The 18,912-nt window shown below is 33.7% G+C and overlaps 1 protein-coding gene across 1 annotated transcript in view; it reads left to right on the top strand.

Moving 5' to 3' along the window:
* LOC110019038 (probable sulfate transporter 3.5) overlaps nt 1-12,382 on the top strand; it is a 19,741-nt gene extending 7,359 nt beyond the window's left edge. Inside the window, exons 3-9 of the mRNA XM_020716561.1 lie at nt 667-838; nt 959-989; nt 3,208-3,494; nt 11,468-11,658; nt 11,748-11,833; nt 11,944-12,020; nt 12,215-12,382. Coding sequence (XP_020572220.1) covers nt 667-838; nt 959-989; nt 3,208-3,494; nt 11,468-11,658; nt 11,748-11,833; nt 11,944-12,020; nt 12,215-12,382 — 1,012 coding nt within the window. The remainder of the gene's footprint in view (nt 1-666; nt 839-958; nt 990-3,207; nt 3,495-11,467; nt 11,659-11,747; nt 11,834-11,943; nt 12,021-12,214) is intronic.
* The last annotated feature ends 6,530 nt before the right edge of the window (nt 12,383-18,912 follow it).

Below are 18,912 nucleotides of genomic sequence, written 5' to 3'. Positions count from 1 at the left end.
TTTCCGCTCACAATCACCTTGGATTCGTGGTTCCGGTGGCAAGGGCTTGGTTCTGTTGGTTCCAGTGGTTATTGTAGTGAGCTTATCATCCTTCCTCTCTCTCTCACTCTACCCTCTGTCTTCTGCTCAGTTTGAATCAATGGCTCTCCGCCTGTGAGGTGGTTTCTGTCTCTTCCTTATCTACGCACGCATTTTTATTTTGCAAATATTTATGTGTGATGGTTTTTCCTTGGTCTTTGTGTTCTTATCGTTCTATGGTTTTGAAGAACATATGTGTCGTAGGTCATGGCTTGTTGGTTGGCGGGGTTCACTGTAAGTCCTCTCAGGTCACGGGTTCAATCCCCAGTAGAGTTGGGTTCTCGAATATTTAGACACATGACACGGGCTCTCATCATGGGATCTAGCGCATGGAAAATCGGTATTTGGGCCTCTGCCAAATACCAATTTACTTTTGATATATATATATATATTCCCGGCGTAAAATTTGGTCAAAATATTCTTATAAAAACTTTAAAATAAAATGTCATTTCAGTTCTTGGATACATTTTGAGATTAATAAAATAATTATTTAATTAATTAATTTTTATCAAATTCATATTTAAATAAATTAGAAAATTTTGAGAACTACTCTCTTTTATTTATTAAAGTTGGGGGCGGACATTGCAGGCTTGGAATAATAGTAGATTTTTTGGCGAGGTCAACCATAACGGGATTCATGGGAGGGACGGCCATGATCATCATATTACAGCAGCTAAAAGGCTTACTAGGCCTCAAGCATTTCACCAACAAAACTGATTTCATCTCCGTCCTTCATGCTATCTTCCAATACCGATCCGAGGTCTTATTCATTCCCACATATTACTTGCATGTGAATATCTAATACTTACACACTGTCATTTAATAATTTTTATTTATCTATTACTTTAACTATGTTTTTTAATGATCTAATTTATTTTAGAGGTATTATGTTGCATCTGAATTAATGATATGTATCTTAACAAAATGGGCATTTACTTGCATACCTCCCAATTTCCTTTTGCCAAGTGATATACACCTTTTCGTGCATATGTAAGGTAGTATGCATGTAAGAATTAAAGTTGAGCGTTGGTATATAAATACACAAAAAATGAATGGTATGTAAATCTTCCCAACCAAAATTTATATATATATTTTAACGCGTTGTAATGCGGAGACAGGAACCCTATAGGTAGTTGGGGATTCTCTATCTCAACATCAAACTCTGTAGCTTTTACTTTAATTAACGCGTAAGGAGCCACGAGCTGCTTTTTTTATCATATATATATATATATATATCTATCAGTATATTATCATATGCATGTATTAGGATATATACATATATATATATATATATGAGCACTGTTTTTCTATTTCTTAGGGAATTTTTGTTGGACCTTTTAAATATATAACTGTTCTAATGTTAGAATGTCCATTTGCTTGCTCTTTCCTCTTCTTCCATCTTGAGGAACATTTTGGGTGGAGAAATTTGAGCATTGGTTCTATTTATTTATTTGAAAAAATTTTACCATTAGAAATTTATATGTTTTGATGCAAACTTGAAGGTTACTTGGCAAAAAAAAATTTTGGACTTATTTTATGCACACCTATTCTGGTATTAGATGATCAAGTTGCTTGTTGTCTCTTCTTTAGTCCAGAGAAACATTTTGTAGGGAGAGCTTTTAGCAAACTTGAAGGTTATATAATAGATAAGTTAGCCGCTTCTATTTCTCCCAACATTGATTTTCTATTTCCTTGAGAAGTTATGTTGAACTACTTTAGTATAGTTCTGTTCTAATGTTGGATGGTCAATTTTCCAATTGGTTACCTCTTCGTCAGTCTGTAAAAATGTTTTGTGGAGGAATAGTTGAGAACTGGTTCTTTCTTTTGATTTAAAAAATATATACCATTTAGAATGCCTTGTGTTGATGTGATGGGGGAAGTTTGTACAGTTGTTATTTAGAGCAATAATAAAAAGTAAAAATCAAGGAGCTCAATTGGTCACCATTTGTCAATTTAAAAACTGAGAAGGAGATTTTACCGAAAATCCTACCTACTGCTAGAAAACACATACAAATGTTTGCATGAATGGAGAAATTATAATTATGGATGGAGACTTCTTTCATTAAGAGATCTCACTGAGCTCTAATTATTCGTTCGAGGAGTTGATATGGTTTTATTGAAGAAGATAAAAATGGAAGAAGATAATTTATCTGGCATATAAACTTCAAGTTTACATCAAAACATAGCTATTTCTAATTGTATAAATCTTTCAAAAAAAAAGAGCCAGCACTCAACTCCCCCCTCCTCTCCTCTCCCCCACTCACGTGCTTCTAAAATGTTTCTTTAAACTAAGGAAGATGCAAGAGAAAAAAAATCCAACTACTAACATCAGAACATACTTATATAAAACAAGTCCACCGAAAAATCTAAGAAAAATAGAGAAACAGTGCTCATATATCAGTCCTTCCATAACTTCTTCTGATTGATCAGTAAGGAAATAGATGGTGCTAACTTATCTAGCATGATTTTTGAGATTTACCTAATCATATTGCTTTAAATGGTTTGTTGACCTATTGGTTTCTTAATTTTCATTTGTTGTGATGCTTTTGGAGTTTGCTTTGGTGGCACATTTCACTCTTGTTATGAAACATTTTGTAGAGCAATGGTGGAATCAATATATAATTATATATATATTTGATCTAATCATGCTAACTTATGAGTTCTATATAGCCATGAAGACAAAGGAGCGAATATTACATGCTGCACATGTAAATTGATTGTAATTTATTATATAATGGTGATATTTTATCATAATACTACCAAATTCACATCTATGTTATCCGCATGTAATAATTTTTCGTAGACAAGACATCTTATCTTGCAGCCTTACTATGTTGGCGGCGAATATTACATGCTGCACATGTAAATTGATTGTATTTTATTATATTATGGTGATATTTTATCATAATACTACCAAATCCACATCTATGTTATCAGCATGTAATAATTTTTCGCAGAGAAGATATCTTATCTTGCAGCCTTACTATGTTGGCGATCCCTTAAATATGCTTTACCTACATAAAGTAGGTGTATATCTATAATCTTATTAATTATTCGCTTATGTTACTTATGTGAAATTATCAAACTGAAATTGACTCAATAGTTTTGTAATTTTTGCTTGGTGTTAAGGTCCCTTCTCAAAATCAGCTGTGAATTATCATGCTGGATGCAAGACGCCGATGGCAAACGCAGTGATGTCAGTATGCATGATTCTGGTGCTTTTGTTCTTAGCTCCACTGCTGAAGTACACGCCACTTGTGGCTCTCGCCGCCATTATCATCGTTGCCATGATCGGTGTCATCGAGCTTCATGAGATTCGACATCTCTTTAGGGTTGACAAATTCGACTTCTGCCTTTGCATGGCTGCACTTCTCGGTGTTCTCTTCATTAACATGAAGACAGGCCTTGCCATGTCGGTACGTAGTTGAGCTTATATATATTTATATGAAGAAGACTACAACCTTTTTCACGAGGAATCAATGTTTTTCTTATTCAACTTAAAGGCATCATTTAAATCTTGGTCAATTAATTAAGTAGCATATTTTGTGAAGAAGTGATTTAGGCCCACCAACTTGATGAATGCTAAGGATTTGCTAGGATATTTTATACATTGAACTTCATGTGGTTAGTATCTTAATTAGAAAAAATGCAACTAATCATGACCTTTTGATAGAGTTACTTGAAACTTTTGTAATGGCACATGCTATCTGGATGAAGTCAACTTTATTTTCTTATGGTCGATAAAATTAACAAATGATTATTTTTTAAAATTATGTTGGACACAAAAATATATTGAAAGGGAGCTAAATTACTTAATTGCCTAAAATCCATTAAAAAAATATTAAATTATATATTTATATAGATAAATATTAAAATCTAGGGTTGACAATTGCCGACCTAGACAAAGACTGGTTCCAACCTTGCATGTTATATAATGTACTGTTTGATTTCGCCCAAAAACTATTCTAGAGTTTTAGGTTAAAGCTTATCTTTTATATTTTTAGGGTAAAAGATTTTAGGTGATTTCTAGTGTGCCTTATCACGAGTATATTATGTTGGAGAAATAAAATTACAATAGAAATGGCTTTTGCTATGCAAACAATGAGGAAAATGAAATCACACAACAAACAATCAATTGAATATGATGCAATTTGTTTTGGCGTGGATCTGACTATATCCACAGGGAGGGAGATTATACTATCATAGGTGGGGAAAAAGAAAAGAAGACCAAAAAAGTTAGAGTTACAACTCTCCTCAAAAGGATCCATAATCCATCTTTTAAACAAGGGAGAGTTATGGTGCATTAATTAAAAAATACAAATAATCAATTTACCACCTAATACAATTAAAGCATTCAATACAACAATCTCTGTCACTCCTACTCCCATATAAGTGAGAGATGGTCAAATGAGTTCCAACATAAAAAATGACTGCACCAAGATGGTTGCCCACATTTTCCCCTCCTAAAGGGATCAAGTTTCGCATAGTTCCTTAAACGCCCGACTGGACAATCGATCATAAGCTTGGATGTTCACCAAACTCCTATAGTAGGTGAACTTTTAGACTTTTAGCACCTTTATGAGCATGTCCTCTGAATTCTCCTTTATATCTATCTTTTTCAACAAAATCTTATTGTCTTAAATCAAGTCTCAAAGTAAGTGGTACTTCACATAAATGTGCATGGTACAAGCATGATGAAATATTTATGGCTAAGAATATCACACTCTGACTGTCACAGAACACCGTTAAAGACTCCCAATCAAAACTCATGCCATCCAGTAGGCACTACATCTATATAACTTCTTCTATTGCCACTGTGACTGCCTTGTAATCAGCCTCCATAGTAGAAAATATAATAGTAGACTGAAGAACCGATCTACAATTGATTAGACCTTCTATAAATATTAATAAATACTAATCATAGACCATCACTTATCCATATAAACTGCATAGTATAAATTAGTGTAGTCTACACAAATCAACAATACATGACTACCTATCAAATACCAAACCATTCATATGCCTCATAATACTCTTTATAGTCTACCAATGACTCCATCCTAGAATATGCATGAACATGCTCACAATACATATCAATTATGCAATGTGTGGTCTAATACAAATCTTGAAATGCATCAAGCTACTCTAATGCACTAGTATGAGGAGCCAATCACATATTTTTTTCTCTCGTGATCATTTTTAGGACATCGATCTAATCTTAACTAAAAGCGAGATGCAATGGGTAAACGTATTGCCTTGCTTGAGTCATCAACCCAAAATTCTTCAACACTTTTCGAACAGATGCTCCTTACGAGAGACAAACCTTGCCAACTAGCTTGTTCTTGAGAATTTTCATGACAATGATTCTGCGAGCATCACCCAAATCTTTTATCTCAAAATATTTGGGCAATTACTTCATCTTATAAAACTTAGTTTGGCTAGTAGATGCAATCAACAAATATAGTCTAACTGGCAGATGTAATCAACATTCCATCAACATATAGAAGTAAGTAAATAAACTCACTATTGACTAACCTTCTAAAATATGCATAATGATCTTATTGACTCCTTTTGTACTTTTATCTCATTGTGAATAGATAGAAATTCTTATTCTACTACCGTGGTGACTGCTTCAAATCATACAAAGATTTATCAAATCTATAAATTAAGTATTTTGAGGCTCCATATCTTGGCGACAACAATATATAAATCTTATCTTGCAATTTTCTGTATAGGAATGTAATATTTACAAGCTGCTCCAAATCAGATCGTACTGTGCTAAAAGCACTAAGAGAACACAGGTCGAGAGATGATTAACCACTGAAGAGAAACCCTCATCATAATAAACTCCTTCTCATTGCATAAAAAGTTTGATCGCTAACCATACCCTGTATCACATATTAGCTTCATGAGATCATTCTTTCTTGATGTACACCTATTTGCCCCTAATAACTTTTCTCCTAGGAGGAAGCTTCACTAACCTCAAAGAATTATTCTTTCAAAGAGACTCTATATTTTCATTCATTGCCCCTCTACAAAGATCAGTTTCTGAGCTCTTTACAATTTCCTTGTAGTGATAAGGGATTTTAGCCTTTATGACCAAGAGTGCAAATATAACGTGATCCCTCAACCAAGATGGTTTTAGAACATTCTGGCACATATTCCTCCTCTTAATAATAGATTTATGAGCAGGAATCTCATCCTCAACATCTTTTAACTTCTCATGAGTATTGTCGATAGGTGTCTCATATGTTGAAGCTAGATCAAGTACTTGAGTATGAGTGAAAAATCTTTATTGAACAAATGAACTTACATCAAACTCAAACTTTTGCTACATATTTGTAATTCTAGTGGAGCTCTCCAATTGCGTTGAGTCTCAAGGCTTCAATAAGCTTGCCTCATCAAATGTAATATCTCTACTAATGATGATCTTCATTTTTGACTGATCATAAAGCTTGAAGTCCTTGAATCCATGCTAGAGCTAATGAATATTGATCACTTATTTGCTCATTATTCCAATTTATTATTCTGCACATGGTAGTAAGACGGATACCCAAACACCCTTATGTACTCACAATTTCTAATAGGATGTTTTGACCAAATCTCTTTTGTGGTGCTCTTCCTAATAGTTATAGAAGGCTGTTGATTCAATAAGAGACAAACATGGTCTTTGGCCTTAGCCCAATAGACTCCATTCAGCCTAGCATTGGGCAACTTACATTAAACTATCTCCACCAAATTCCAATTCATCGTCTTATTAACCTCATTTTGTTGTGGTATCTCTCGAATAGTGAAGTGATACTCTATTCTAGTTCTTTGATACTCTTACAAAAATGTGTTTTCACCCCCATCATTTGATTCAATACACCAAATAATTTTACCAATCCAAGTATTAAACTACTACTTATCAGTTATGAAATTCTCCTCTTGCACTTCATGGTATATAACAGATCTTGAGTAACCATTGATGAAGGAGGCAGTATCTTCATCCGCCAAATGATGTTGTCTTCAACGAGCTCCAAACATCTGTATGAACACATTCTAAAATATATTTTATATTGTGGATGACAGTACCAAAGGAAACATGTGTCTTATTGTCAAACACATGATATTCACATAAATCAAGCTTGAAGAAGCTCACTCATTTGATCAATCTTTGTATCACCAAAGCTTGAAGTGAAACCTCTCCAATATGAGTAATTTGCATATGCCATAACATAGTGGTGTCAGAAGAATCATCAGAGACGACATCCATTCCAATCAATTTACTATCATGAAGATAATAATGGTTGTAATGAAAATCTTCGTTCATAAAAATTAGTGCTCTGCGACATATCCTCAAAACTCTTTACTCAATAACTATCTTAAGTATCTGGTCTTTAAGACCTCAACCAACACCTTTCTGATATCTAAAACATGTCTAAAATTAATTAGCTTCCTCACAATACCATCATGCATCCTGATAAAAACACTACCTACACAAAAATTATGATAAACTTGATCATTGTCTATAGTTACTACACTGCTATCAATCTTATTGTGCATACATAACCACCATTAATTGGAATACATGTGATATGTAGCACTTATGCCCAAAATCTATTACAAATCATATGTATATAAAATTTGAGAAACTATAGATAATGATACATTTGAGTTTGGCTCTTCACATTTCTCCACAATTAGATTGGCTATCGTCTAAGAGGAACTCCCTTTTTATCTCCTTTAGTTTCACGCTCTTTATCGAATGTTCAGTCTCAAAAAAGAAAGCACACTAATTTTTTTCAAAACTGCACCCACGAGACTTGCCCTATTTCAAAAAAGTATTGCAGCAATCGAATTTCTTTGCCCAACTCTTGTTCTTCTAAGAACTGCCACGTCCGAGTGTTTGAGACTCGACTGAATCCATCTTTTTATGTATTTATTTTCTCTTCAACAAAACTCGTGATTCAAAAATACTATACATTACAATAATTCAAGATCTTCTTCCCATGTATGAGTGTCATCATGAAGTTTTTGTACTCATCGGGGAGTGTATTCAACAAAAGAAGAGCATTGTCTTCATCTCCAGCCTCCTTATCAAGATTTAATACATGTGTTAGCAGCTTTATAAAGTCATTGAAATGCTCATCAGTAGTAACCCCGTGTCTCATATGAAAACTATAGAAGCAATGCTTCATATGAAGATGATTATTTATGCTCTTCATGAGATATTTTTTTTCAGCATCCTCCATAATTTTCATGCAGACATCTCCATTATCATTCCATATTTGATCTCTTGATTCAAGCTATTTCAGATCAAATCACAAGACTTTGGTTCATATTCAATCAGTCTCTTTCTGATATCTCTACAGAAAGTTCATTGCCATCAATAATCTCTTCCAGATTCAAAGAGTACATTGCATCCCTCACCTCGCATCGTCACATGCCAAAATTATTTGTCATCAAATCTTCAAATCGATCTTGAGGGGATGCATAACCAACTAATGAATCGTCACCTTTTCCACAGCCATGCTAATTATTGAAGAACTAGACACTATGTTATTGTCTATAACAGATATATGTTATGATCCTCAATATTCTGAAAAGTAGAAATCAATGTTTCCTCCAATATTTTTTGAATATTTTTTGCGCGAGACCCATGTGCCGCGCCAGAACCACTTGCTATTGCATCAAACTTGTCTATTGAACCAGACTCGCCTCTGACTGCTGCGATCACAACAAACCCACTCGCTGTGATGTATCTGCTTAATGTTGTGTCAGATAGGTTTACTACGCTAGACTCTCTTTCTGCTGTGTTGGATTTGCCTCTGACTTCTCTGACCATGATGAATATCACATGTTGTTTCTGTAAGCTCCAATAACAAAACAAAAATCTCTAATACCAAATTTTGAAAAACTAATATGAAATTACACTGCAAATAATCATTTAAATACAGTGAGATTTACATGGTTCAATGCAGATCTACCTATTGACAATCCCAGCAGCTACCATCACTTTAATGATAATTTAATTTAAATTACAATTTCCACGTAACAGTCAGGGTTTCTACACAAGTGCATGTATCACTTTCTTAAAATAAGGCTCTACTTGAGTTGACATGTTGATTCCATAGGTAAAGTGATAGAGACTTCATAGTAATAACAACCTAGAGGTGAGTTCTAGCCTACTACTTTCAGGACCTAGTTTGGACGATCACTAAATATGATTTTTCTAACAACTACTCCTAAGTATATTTCTACCCTAAGTTAAACTTGCCTAGATCAATTAAATAGGTGAAATTCGAGATTGATAAAGGTATTTCTCTCTTATGATTTTCTAGGTAGATTGTTGGTGTTAACATTAAGAATTGTAATGTGGTAGTGACAACAGGAGCATAAGACTCGTTTATCCTCTTTCGAGTGCGTAAATGAGTATGGTTCAAATTTAGATAACTGTTTTCATTTATCACCCGTGAAGCTCCTAATTCAAACTATATCGATACGCATCTCCCTAAGTGGCATTACCTCATGACTCATATGTCATAGTCATTCACACAATGTGATTATGCTATGTCGTTTTGCCACCGCACTTTCGATTCATAATGGGTCACAAAGAATTTTAACAAGTTATATAGTCAGTACAACATGTAAATTAAGTATAGAGATATACTCACCAAATGAAAATAAATATCAATGCAAAGCATTCACAACTCTACAAATCAAACATATCTTTCATGAGGAAAAAATCAAAGAAATCTACTCACTACACATGATAAACACGAATGAAAATTTCATTCAATCCAAGCAAATTAACCAAATATATGTTTACAACAATAATCAAATAAGATTACACACTTAGTTTTTGCCCTCTGAAAAGAGAAGAAAATTTCACCGGATGAAGTTTTTCACAATGCTACACAAGATGTTGCGTAAACCCCTTACAAAATCTCTCAAATCTCTCTAAAACAAGAGTTCCTACACCTACCTACTGTCCTTGGAGAATTTCAGGACTTGGAACTTCTTCCCTACTTAAGGTTGCCAAAACTCCCCGTTTAAACCGTTAACACCCCTAAAATAACTCCAGGAGTCGTGCAAAAAGTAACTGTATGAACTGCAATTCCTAAGCGCCCAGTATGCGACACCTAGGCATCGGGTTCTCTGTCTGCTTAAAAAGCTTGGGCGCCTAAGCACTCAGAACCTAGCGCTAAGGTGTTCAACTGCAATACCTTGGCGCCTAGGTGCCATACCACAATCAGCACCTTTGCTCCATTTGGTTCTTTTTCGCTCCGATTTAGCCATAATTCGTTCCAATACTCCTACCTGTTATAAATGTATCATAAACATAAAAATACATTTCATTAAAGTGCAGTGTCATTCAAAAATATTTGTAAAATAAAGAAGTAAGTATCTCGAAAGACATATCATCTACATTCACGGGAAGAGAGATTTCACCATCATAGGTGGAAAGAAAGAAAAAACGTCCATAAATAGGTACGGTTATAACTCTCTCTCAAAAGGATCCCTAACCCCCCCTTTAAATAAGAGAAGATTAGGGCACACTAACTAAAAAATACAAAAGACTAATTTATCCCCCTAATACAATTAAAGCCCCTGTCACAACAGTTTCTATACTGATCACAACCTTAGTCTGATACAAAATGGGATTAATAATAATTTTATTTATAAGATATTATATAGTGCTCTAGATGTAATAATAAATGAGAGGATTTATCCACTGCAATGTAAATTTATATCTCCACTAAGTACATATATATGTTAAAACAACACACATTAATAAATCAAGTTAATTTATTTATCAATAGCTGAAGTCTAAATTCTCAAAGAAACTCCATTTACTACATCAAAATCTTTATTTGCAGTACTAATCAACATTTTTTTTGAGCTCTTTGTTACGCTTTATTTTTGCTGAAAAGAGACTGCTTATTTACTCTCCTTCAAGTATTCCAACCTCCTTTCTGTTATATTTACATACACATCACTCTATTCTTATGCATTTACATATCTAACCGTTAAAATTTCAATTTTTACATACATGCTATCTTAGTCATGCATGACGCCATGCATTTCACCTTTTAAGTATGACATGAAGCAGTTGTTGGCCACAAATCTTAATCATGCATGACGTTACATATCTAACCGTTAAAATTTCAATTTTTACATGCATGCTATCTTACTCATGCATGAAGCCATGCATTTCACCTTTTAAAAGTTCAAATAAGAACAGTTTTAATATGACATAAACAATTTGGCTGTATTAATGTAAAAAAAATAAGATTTAGGTGTTAGATATGTAAATAAATTGGACTAAACTTGGCTGGGAATGATCTTGAAATTATTTTCCAGAAAAAAAAATGATTAATACATAAAAGCTTCGAACACCCTGCAGTTTCTGCTGTCATTAATAAGAGCACTGCTACATGTGGCAAGGCCTGTCACACGTAAGCTAGGATACTTTCCTGGAACGGATCTCTACCGCGACATTGACCAATATCCAGACTCCACGGACATATCTGGCATTCTGATCATACAGCTCGGCTCTCCCATGTATTTCGCCAATGCCGGTTATCTTAGAGAGAGGTAATAATAATCGTGCTACAAATTTACTTAGAGATGTAGCAGAGGAATGGAGCCATAAACTTGAATCATCTTCTTCACATGATGTGCAGGATTTTAAGGTGGGTGGAAGGTGAAGAAAATAGAATTAAGGAGACGAGTAGCCCGGATTTACAGTATGTTATATTCGATATGAGCGGTATGTTGTGTCATTAATTACGTAGTGATGTGTGACGCATGCATGTAATTTCTTAAAGTTAGTTCATGCATAATTATTTTTAACTAGTTATTCATAAATTTGTATGTAAGGGGTGTCTGCCATTGACAACAGTGGCATTGGAATGATGTTGGATACTCACAAAATGCTTCTGAAGAAGGGGATCAAGGTATCTCTCTCTCTCTCTTTGTATGTGTGTGTGTGTGTGTGTATGCGCGGGGTATTCAGATCAATTGGACAGACATCTGCTTGTCAGTTGTAAGCCCCTTCTGGTTTGGGATTCGAATCCCCCGAGTGTAGGGTGTGGTACTCAAATTTATATATATATATAAAGAAGTAATAATTTCGTCATTAATTATGTAGGTGGCATTAACAAACCCAAGCATAAAAGTGGTGGAGAAGTTGTCAGTGGCAAATTTTATAGAAGCGATAGGGGAAGAGTGGTTCTTTTTCTCGATTAGCGATTGGTTCTTTCTCTCGATTAGCGATGCGGTTGCCGGTTGTCATTTTGCCATGCAAGAGGCCAATTAAACAGAAGAGGACTATCGTTTGTTGTTCTTGTTCTATATATGGAGGGTTTGCTTGTAAAACAATGTTGGTGCCTAGAAGTGGAAGAAATGAAATTATTATACGCTTGTTTATGTTTTTTTATCTCATAGCAATACTTTCATGATACTTGAATAGCACCAATCTTGGACATTCCATTTGATGAAACATGTAGAAACATTGGTTATTAATGGAAAATAAAAAAGAGCAATAACAAATAAATTATTAGGTTACTATCATATTTTGATATAAGTGGAGTGAACAAGTTAATTTAAATAAAGGTATAGTTAATTAAATATATTTGTTGCATTCCGAAAATTTAAGGTAAAAGAGTGATATTTTTACGTTTTAGTGTTGCATGTTGATTCAACAAAAATACAGATAAATAAAAATAGCAGAAGACACAAAAATTTTTATGTTCAAACCCCTAAAAGAGAAAAATCAACGTTCTAGCCCGGTTAAAGTATTTCACTATTTAATTCTAAGTAAATAAGTCAACTCTTCTCCTGAATCAGAGAAGATTGAATTACAAACAGATATAATCACATATGTATGATAATAGTTTAGCAATAATTGTCCTAATTAGACAATAAAAATGTGGTTCTTCCTTGTAATAGTAATAATTAACCACAAAAAGGTCATAATTGATTGCTAAAATGGTAGTAATTTGTGATAAAGATTGTAGTCAATGATTGCAAAAGCAGTAGTTGGCCACAAAGATCTTAATTGGAGATTGTAGCAATATTAATTTGCCACAAATATCGTAATAGTAGTACTTGGCCACAAAAGTCGTAGTCGGTGGCTGCAATAGTGAGTGTTGGCCACAGAGAGCATAATTGGAGACTGCAATAATATTTCTTAGCCACAATGGCTGTAATTGGTGGATCTAAATGTGTACTTTGGCCACAGAGGCTATAATTGGAGATTATAATAGTAATAGTTGGTCACAAACATCTTGATTATTGGGCACAACAGTGGCATTGTCCACATAGGCCGTAGTTGAAAGTTGTAATAGAAACAGATAGTCAATGGTTGCAAGAGGGGCAGTCAGTCATTGAGGTCGTAGTTGAAAACCATGATAGTAGTAATTGGTTTAAAATTTCATAGTTGGTTATTAGATCCCTTCTTTCAAGGAGAACAAAGTTAAAATTTTACTTTGAACATTGTATTTGTCTTTATACAACATAAAGAACAACACATGTGTTGGAAATAACTGTCATATCTTGGTTATGACGGGCACAAACAATGGTGGTTGACAATAATAGGTGGTAATGGTTAGCGGTGGTCAATATTAGTCAGTGGTTATAGATGCAATGTTATCATCGGGTCTTCAATATATTAAAGCCATATTTGAGATACAATGTTAGTAAGCAGGAATCAGCAGTGACCGTAGACGATGGCCAACGGGTGGTGTTTGATAGTTGTCGGCTACTACAGAGGTCAGAAGTTATTGTCACCTCTTTAGTCTAGAACATGCTTTAGAAATTCTTTTCTTCTCCTCTCCCCCTTAAGTGAAGAGAGAGGGTCTATTAGTCTTCGAGGGAGGGGTATTTTGATATTTTGGCAAATATTTTCTTTAATCACAAGATCAGACAGTTTATATTGATCCCCTTTGATTATATGAATTTCTTAATGATTTGAGTGCCATAATGATCTTGAAGTTTAGTGATCTTTGGTTTATTTGATTTCTCTCTTCAAGATGCCCGATTTGTCTATAATTATGTCAAATTTGAAGTTTTATTGACCATTTAATTGATGATCCAAAGCATTAAAATGTGTTATAATGACTTGATGTGGGCTTGATTGAACCCCGATCGAATTAGTTTTGGTATAATTGGGTTCTTGTCAAAACTATTAGTTTGACTATATGCATGTTGAAATTGGGTTCGAATGATACTCATTTCTTTTTGTTCTCCACTGCATCCTCTAAATTGAGCTCTTCATGAATTGGCTTCAGTGAAATGCATAAATTTATTATTTCTATTTTTTGATGAGGTTCTTTTGTATTATGAATATCAATAGTCTCTCTAGGTTTACCTGTTTTTGACTACTGCCCAATTAACTTTTTCTCTTATTTTATGAGGATATGGAAGATAATATACCTAACTTTCTTGTCATACTAGTATGATAGGTTCAAATTTAGCATACCTTACGTCCAACTTTACTTTTATGATATTATACAGTTAGTTTACCCTATTCCACAATTAGAAATGGAATCAAATCAATCAAAATTAAATAGAAATACACTCCTTCCAATGAGTCCATGTTAAGATAGTTCAACAACTTCTTTGAGAATCTCATATTAATCTATCACATTGTCCAATTTCTAATTTACTTTGACATAAACATCATATTACAAGTCTTTTTTTTTCTTTTGACTAGGATTTCTTATGAAACTTGTACCCCTTAATATCATAAATTTGTTAAATTTTCACGATGTGCATGAGTCCCCAACCAATATCTATTGAGCCATGATATGTTACTCCATTATTCCAATCACGAATCTATTATTTCATAAAAAAACTTATGTTAATTAAGATACCTAAAAACATAAGTGTGAGATGAGTAATAATTTTGCCAAATTCTATCTTACGTGCATTATAAACCACTAGGGAATTTATTCTCTATCTCCTGGATTTTTATATCACCTTCAATTAAATTTAACGAATCTATAAAAATATTGTTCACACATTGAAAATTTTATGAATTAGCTCATTAGAATATTTACAAACGAAAGGGTTAACAATTACTTCTAAAAAATGCCTTACTTAAAAAAGGATTGAACTTTGTCACATTTGAAAAGAATATAAAGTGTCACTGCTTGAACTTCCTGATTACTGAGATAACGTGATGTGCACCTCCCCAATACTTCACCTAACTGCTAAAAAATAAAAAGTGTCGAGGGAGGCACCACACCCAATTAATCTTCTATGGATTCTTCCTGAACGAAATAGTAGGAGTAGAAAGTTGTAAGTCTCCTGCAATAACTATACCTCACATATTGATTCTTCTGGCGTGCTTTATTCTTCACATTTTTATTCAGTTTATTGAAAAAATTGTAAATAAATTATTATTTAGCACAGTTTAAAATTATTATTTATGCAGTAGTGACATAGTGTGCATGTGTTACTTTGTACCTTTTAAATAGATACATCAAACAAAATTGTACTAGACCTTCAACTAATGCCTCTTGTAGTAGATGTACCAGCAGATGCTCCATGGAGTTGAAGAAACTAGGTGAGAATATTTTTTTGAGCTTGAAAAGTATTATTAGAATGTTTATTTCTAACAATCGTACACCATCAAGTTTCAAATGAGATGCACATAGTTCTCTGAAGAATACACTGATTTCATTTAGTGGAAATAATATTTTCCTTAGCATTAGCAAGTTACTAAATGTTATTGTCATCAAATTTTAGAAGAAAATGATAGTCGTGGCTTTTCATTTCAAATATCTTTGTTCCCTCTACATCAACACAATGGTTCAAATATGAACTATAACCGCTTGAAATTTTTAATGATTGAAGCCACTCACAAATAGATCTATGATGCGCAAAAGTAAGAGAGTATTTTGCGCAAAAGTAAGAGAGTATTTTGCTTTTGACTTCATAATCTTACCAGCAACAATTTTTTTGATCTATAACTCTCTTCTTTTGTAAATCTCCTTCATATCTAGTCTGACATTCACGTTATCTTTAGTTTTTTTCCTTTACATCAATCACAGTGTTGAAGATATTATAAGAAAAAGCTTTACCATATGCATGACATCAAGATTGTGTCTGATCATATTATTAGATCCCAAAAACTACAACTTTTTATTAAGTTATGCTTAAAACCAAAGCCTGGTGGATGATGTGAAGAAAGCTTGGGGCTAACGTTAATCTTTGGAATTCTACTAACAATCTGTGCTAAAATTTTCTAAGGTACTCTTGGAGGTAGTGTTGATTTCTCAATCTTGGTTCTTCTAAATGCATTTTTGTTTTTCCTTGAGGGATGTTTAACATTTAAGAACATACAGTGATAATCAAATCTTGAATTTTTTCTGAAATGCTGAAACGTAAATGCCTTAGATGAATTCATATAATATGGACAAGCTAACTTTCCCACAGTGCTCCACCCAAATAACATGCCATACGTAGAAAAATATTTATTTTCCACATTAATGCTGCTTTCATTTGAAAATTATATTTCATTGAAATATCATGTGTTGTGACATCTCTTTCATAGAGAATATGCACTTCATCTATATTTAGTTGCAAGTGTATGTCAATTCTACCTTTAGGGATACTAGGATTTGATTTAATCGGTGTCAGAAAGAATAATGGTGTGGTTATGCACATCTCAAGTGGCATATTGTATGGTGTAACAATCATTGGCCAACAATTTCATGATAATGTGGTCTGACTGTATGGTGAGAAGCCATTAGAGCATAAGCTAAGCCACACGTTGCATGCCTCTGTATTGAACTTAGTTTATGTGCAATTAAAATATTTTTATGCCTTTCCATCTGCAAGAAGACTCATTGGGTTGATTTTCTCCGATCTGCTATGATGTTAAGTCATATGTAGAGCAGCACATATGGAATAAAGTAGCCTTTGAAGACATTGAATAAGCTGCATATAAAAGAGCCACTTGTATAAAACCTCCTTTTGTCTTTTATTTTTTCTACTCTGAGGTTTGAATCTAGAAGAATGAAAAAATCTACACCGATTCTCTATTTCCTTGGACTTGTAAAATAGTATACATGTTCACAAAATAATCAATTTTCTCTGCTTTCAGTTTTAACTTGGAGACTAGCTTTTTCATCTTGTATAAGTCTTCTAAAATTATTTTTTTTTGTGGATTTGTCTCTTTCAATAATTCTTGTAATTGATTGAAGCACTCTCATGACATATTAAACTAGGCTTTAATTTTTAGCTTTTTGAGAGCTACAGATAACTCGGAATGGGATGTGCCTCCCTCTCACAGTGCCCTTTGAGCCGCATTTAATAAATCATAAAATTCCTGAGCTTTTTGGTTTAGTGACTCTTCCTTCACTTGACTCAGATAGTAATATCTTGTCCCATCAAAGACCATTTCCTCAAATTAACTTGATTGAAATTCAGTTTGAGGGTCACAGCCCGTCAAAGGAGCAGAACTACATATTGTAGGGTTAACAACACCATGTGAAGTTTAAATCTAATAATCATCTTTAAATCACCGACTATATAAATCATATTTGACTTATCAGGAATTAAGTATGATGTATTTTTGTTTCTCAAATTTGAACACCAATCCTGCCCTTAGATTGATACGTCGAAGGATTAGGTGTAGTTGACACAAAGACCTTGACTTTGTTCAAGAACTCTTGAGTGATTCTTTTTCTTTCTAGATAAAGACTATTATACATCCACGAACTTGATGTACAAGTATCCATAAATAACCTGAATCATAAAAAAAAACAAATATCATAAAGTGCAATCAACCTAGATCAATTAAACAAAAATGTTTGTATGACCTTTTTAGTCTTTCCTTTTAGTCTAATAGCAAAAATTTCAAGAATTAAATAGATACTAACAACTAGAATAAGCAAATCGTGTGGGTGGAGCAAGCCAAGAGGTTATACTTTTTGTGTGATAAAAAGTTGATGCCTAGCCTATGGGCTATTTTGTCTTTTGTACGCTCAAGGTAATCTAGTCTTTTATTATTATTGTTGTTGGCTCGATGCACTCCTCTAATATTTGTATATAACTCTCCTAAATGCGGGTTATAATTGTTTTTCAAGTAGTACCTTCTCCTTAATGCTAGTAAGGCTGGCGACTTAATTCACAACAAGCCTAAAGTCAACATCTGAAATGTGTGGTGAGAGCGAATAGATACCTCAAATATTTAGTTGTGTACACGTCTGCCAAGGAGATTATCATATGAAGCAACATTTATGGCCTGTGCATTACAAATTCCCGTAATGTCTCATCCACTTCAGCTAACCAACTCGAATTCTACTAATAAAATCCACATCTATATATATCACCATCACTTTGAACAATAAACCCGAGGTATCTAAAACATTTTCAACCGACCTTCATTGCAGCCACCCTGCAAAGGAGGGAGGCGACGACTGGGATGGTTGTTTCGCCGTAGGGACCGCCACCGCTTAATGCATGAATTTAAGGTAAACCCAGAAAACACAAAAAAATAAAATAAAATTAAAATTAAAACCAACGCTCTGTTAGATCAAAATTATTTCTGTTCTTCGACGTAAATCTAAATTTACTAAATCTGATTGCTGGAAGGATTTAAGAATTTAATCTTTCGTCACTCGCATTGTTGCTCTCGCCCGTCACACTTTCATGAATCTTGGTAACTGGATTTAAAAAAATCCTATTTAACGTAAATCTGGCATGCCACCAAACACGACCTTACTGAGATAAAGACTTGTTATTTTTGTAGGTGTTAGATATGTAAAAATGTAGGAATTGAGTGCTATGTACATGAATAAAAATTGAGATGTGATATATGCTAATACATGTGAATTG

Source organism: Phalaenopsis equestris, unplaced genomic scaffold (assembly GCF_001263595.1).
Source record: "Phalaenopsis equestris unplaced genomic scaffold, ASM126359v1 Scaffold000002, whole genome shotgun sequence".
Classification (NCBI taxonomy): domain Eukaryota; kingdom Viridiplantae; phylum Streptophyta; class Magnoliopsida; order Asparagales; family Orchidaceae; genus Phalaenopsis; species Phalaenopsis equestris.
This window is presented reverse-complemented; position numbering and strand designations above follow the sequence as displayed.